Genomic DNA, 4,466 nt, shown 5'->3' with positions numbered 1-4,466 from the left:
GCACCGACCCCAACTAGGATAACCCTATGGTCATAACTGTGGAAGTCGAGAACTTCGTAGTAAAAAAGGTCCTCATTGACCAAGGAAGCTCTGTAGATATCATGTACTGGAAAACCTTCAACAAACTGCAGATACCTCTCGCTGACCTAACCCCCCACAACGAACCCATATATGGATTTTTCGGCGAAAGGGTCCCAACGAAAGGATACATCCATCTCCATACAACATTTGGGGAAGGGAGGCAAACGAAAACCATACCCATCTGATACCTAGTTCTCGACGCTCACACATCCTACAACATACTACTTGGACGCCCATCCATCAACATCCTGGGGGCCATCGTATCCACCCCCCACCTCGCCATGAAGTTCCCATCTCGACAAGGCGACATCATCATAGTGCACGATGACCAGCGTGCAGCCAGGGAATGCTACATGGCTAGTTTGAAACTCCCCCATCCACCTTTGACAACCCACAACATTGAACAATCTCGCGCAGGGACGACCTTAGCAGGTGACGATCTCAGCCCTAGAATAAACTCCGAAGCTCGGGTCAAACTCGTGGGGGACACAAGGCAACTTCCGCTGGCACAACAGGACCGCTTCCTCCAGATTGGAACGTCCTTCCCCAATGGAGAAGAGTGCCACATCGAACAAGTTCTTAAGCAAAATGTTGACCTCTTCGCCTGGTCCGCAGCAGATCTCCCTGGTGTACACCCCAAGGTGGCCTCCCAGTAGTTATCAGTCTTCCCCAACGCGAAACCCATCTCCTAGAAGAAGAGAAAACTTGGAGAAAGTATAAGCAAGCCGCCATAGCGGAAGCAAACAAATTAAAACAGGTCAGATTCGTCGGCGAGGCCCAATACACAACCTGGCTGGCAAACGTGGTACTAGTAAAGAAGTCCAACGGGAAGTGGCAAATGTGCGTGGACTATACGGACCTAAATAAAGCCTGCCCACGGGACGCCTACCCACTACCCAGCATAGATAGGCTAGTCGATGGAGCTGCAGGACATGTCGTGCTAAGTTTCCTAGACGCGTACTCCGGCTATAATCAGATACCCATGGCCGATGAAGACAATATCAAAACCGCATTTATAACAGAGGAGGCCAACCTTTATTACAAAGTCATGCCCTTTGGTCTCAAGAACGCCGGTGCAACATACCATCGCTTTATGGATAGAGTTTTCTGACCACTCTTGGGTAAATCAGTAGAGGTGTACGTCAACGACATCATCGTCAAATCCCCAAACCCAAAGCAACACTCGGCAGATCTAGCAGAAGTCTTTAAGACCCTACGCACCTACAACATCAGGCTCAACCCCAAAAAGTGTACCTTCGGAGTAGATGGCGGCAAATTTCTAGGTTTCATGCTTACATAGTGAGGGATCGAGACCAACCCCGAAAAATGTCAAGCCATAATTGACATGAGAAGTCCCACGAATGTCAAGGAAGTACAGCGGCTAGTGGGGAGACTGACCGCCATCTCACGTTTCCTCTCGAAACTCGCAGACAAAACCAAACCAATGATCAAGCTCCTAAAGAAATCAACCAAGTTCATTTGGAACGACACCTGCAAACAAAATTTCAATAACTTGAAACAGCAGCTTACCACCACTCCGGTTCTCATAAAGCCAAATCTCAACCTCCCCTTCATAATGTACATAGCTGCATCAACAAACGTCGTCAACTCTGCGCTCTTCCAGGAGAAAGACAACACCCAACAACCTATATACTTCACAAGCCGCATCCTCCAAGACCCAGAAACGCGGTACCAGATGGTAGAGAAGATAGCCCTTGCACTAATAACAGCAGCCCGACGATTACGACCATACTTTCAATCCCACACAGTCATCATCAGAACAGACCACTCCATACAAAAAATTTTACAAAAGCCAGACCTGGTAGGCAGATTATCCTGTTAGGCCATTGAGCTATCAGAATTCAATATCCGATACGAATCGCACGGGCCCATCAAAGCACAATGCTTAGCAGATTTCACCAATGACCTTCAAGAGCAACCTCCCACCCAAGACACCTGGAGGACAATGCACGTGGACGACTCTTAAAACCCGCAACGCACCGGTGCAGGAGTAGTACTGGAGGGCCCCGACAATATCCTCATAGAGCAATCTCTACGCTTCAACTTCAAAACGTCTAACAACCAAGCTGAATACGAAGTTATAATTGCCGGACTCAACCTCGCCCGAGACGTCGGTGCCAAGAAACTCTTATGTAAAACAGACTCCAAGCTCACGGTGGGACATCTCAACAACAACTACCATGTAAAGGACCCCATGCTCTCACAATACTATCACATGGTAACCTCCCTCATCGAGCATTTTGAAACCTTCAAAATTGAACACGTCTCAAGAAGCAGCAACACTAGAGCTGACATCCTGTCCAAACTCGCTAGTACCAAGAAGAAAGGGCGATATAAATCACTCCTACAGCACACCAGTACCACACCCTCTATCGAACAACACAACCAAGGCCTTAACATAACCACAATCGGCACCTGGATGGAGCCCTTCATCAAACACCTAGAAGAGGGCGTCACCCCAGCAAACGAAGAAAAGGGATGGGCTCAGAAAGCGGCACGCTACACCTTGATCGGGGGGAAACTATTCAGAAGAGGCTTCAATAGATCCTTGCTAAAGTGCATAACCCGTGAAAAGGCCAAATACATAATGCAAGAAATACATCAAGGTATATGCAGTTACCACTCTGGTCATAAAACCATGGCAGCCAGGATACTACGTGTCGGCTACTACTGGCCCACCATGGATAAAGACTACAAAACATATGTCAGAAAGTGCACCCAATGCCAAAAGCACGACCTCATAACGCACATGCACCAAGAAGAGCTCCATCACGTCTCATCACCGTGGCCGTTCTCCAAATAGGGCATGGACATAATTGGCCCCTTCACGCCGGGAAAAAGGTAGGTTTAATTCCTTCTGGTCGCCGTTGACTACTTCTCTGAATGGATTGAGGCAGAACCACTAACCACCATAACAGCTAACCAAGTCTAACGCTTCGTCTGGAAGAACATCATTTGTCGCTATGGTATCCCCCACACAATCATAAAAGTCTCGCTGAGTTCTATTGTGACGTGAAAATAACACACATCACAAGCTTCGTCGAGCACCCGCAAACGAACGGCCAAGCGGAGGTTGTAAACAAGGTTCTCCTTGGCCAACTCAAGAAACGACTAGACGGAGCAAAAGGGAAATGGCCAGCTGAGCTGCTTGAGGTGCTGTGGGCATATAGGTGCACCCCCAAGTCGTCAACCAACAAGGCCCCATACACCCTCGTTTATGGAACCAATGCAATGATCCCTGTAGAGATCAGAGAACCCTCCATGTGTCAGCAACATCACGACCCACAATCAAACGACGACTACATGAATACTCATCTTGACCTCCTATACGAGACAAGAGAAAAAGCACGTATCCGGGACCTAGCAACCAAGTTAAGAGTAGCCAGAAGATACAACTCCAAGCTCAAGCCGCGTTCTTTCCACAAGGGAGACCTAGTGTGGAGGATGGCCAGCAAAGCGCAAAAGCATGAAGGGAAATTCTCGCCAGCAAAGCCGTATACTTAAAGAAATAGGCAAAGGAGCGTACCGACTGGAAAGGCTATCCAGAGAACCACTAGCCAACACTTGGAATATTTCCCATCTTAAATTTTACTTCAGTTAAATATTACTTGTAATCGGATGTGCTCTTTCCTACCCTGGCATTTTTCCCTAAGGATGGTGTTTTGCTAGGAAGGTTTTAACGAGGTATCCACCCCTAAATATATATTACAAGACATTAGGTACATGAAAGTCTCATCCATCGCAACTCCCAGCCACTACTCTAAGTGCTGCTGGTCGAACACTAATAATCATCACTCTCGACCACTACTCTAAGTGCCGCCGGTCGAACAATAACAATCGTCATTCCCAGCCACATATTATGTGACTTAGTGCCCATGAAAGCAACCCACATTTTATTCAGAAGGCCATGGCAATTTGATAGGAATGCTTTTCATGATGGTCATGCCAACAAATTTACCTTTAGCTTCCAAGGCAAAAAGATCACATTACTACCTCTTTCACCAAGAGAAGTCAATGAGGACCAATTGCAAATGATAAAGAAAAGAAAAGAAGAGATGGCGCAAGGGCATGGCAATGAGTCCAAGAAGAGCATGGTCACCCTCAAAGGGGTGAAGAAGGTAATGCTTGCCCCAAAACCCATCTTCCTAGGTTATCCTAGTGAATCTTCCCCCTCCTTCCAAAACCCTCACTCTAGATGTCCCTTAGACTTGTCATTAGTCTTAGATGAGTTCAAAGATGTTTTTCAAGAACCTTCAAAGGGTCTCCGACCCCTAAGAGGTATAAAACACCAAATTGATTTCATACAAGGCTCATCTTTGCCTAATAGGCCAGCCTATAGGACTAGTCCCGAGGAGGCTAAGGAA

The 4,466-nt window shown here is 47.1% G+C and overlaps 1 protein-coding gene across 1 annotated transcript; it reads left to right on the top strand.

The window, feature by feature from the left end:
* Positions 1-2,908: 2,908 nt before the first annotated feature.
* LOC146885574 (uncharacterized) lies at positions 2,909-3,606 on the top strand. The gene is made up of 2 exons (XM_085675001.1): positions 2,909-2,943; positions 3,138-3,606. Exons 1-2 carry the CDS (start codon positions 2,909-2,911, stop codon positions 3,604-3,606), a joined length of 504 nt encoding a protein of 167 aa, XP_085531127.1.
* The last annotated feature ends 860 nt before the right edge of the window (positions 3,607-4,466 follow it).

The sequence above is a fragment of the Vigna unguiculata genome, chromosome 6, assembly GCF_037176805.1.
Source record: "Vigna unguiculata cultivar grain cowpea cultivar isolate G323 ecotype 2 chromosome 6, ASM3717680v1, whole genome shotgun sequence".
NCBI lineage: Eukaryota > Viridiplantae > Streptophyta > Magnoliopsida > Fabales > Fabaceae > Vigna > Vigna unguiculata.
This window is presented reverse-complemented; position numbering and strand designations above follow the sequence as displayed.

Bases quoted from the DNA above. Each gene is read 5' to 3' on its own strand.
- LOC146885574 (XM_085675001.1), top strand. From the start codon at position 2,909: ATGGACATAATTGGCCCCTTCACGCCGGGAAAAAG. The intron at 2,944-3,137 runs GTAGGTTTAATT...ACACATCACAAG, and splicing joins CCCTTCACGCCGGGAAAAAG to CTTCGTCGAGCACCCGCAAA.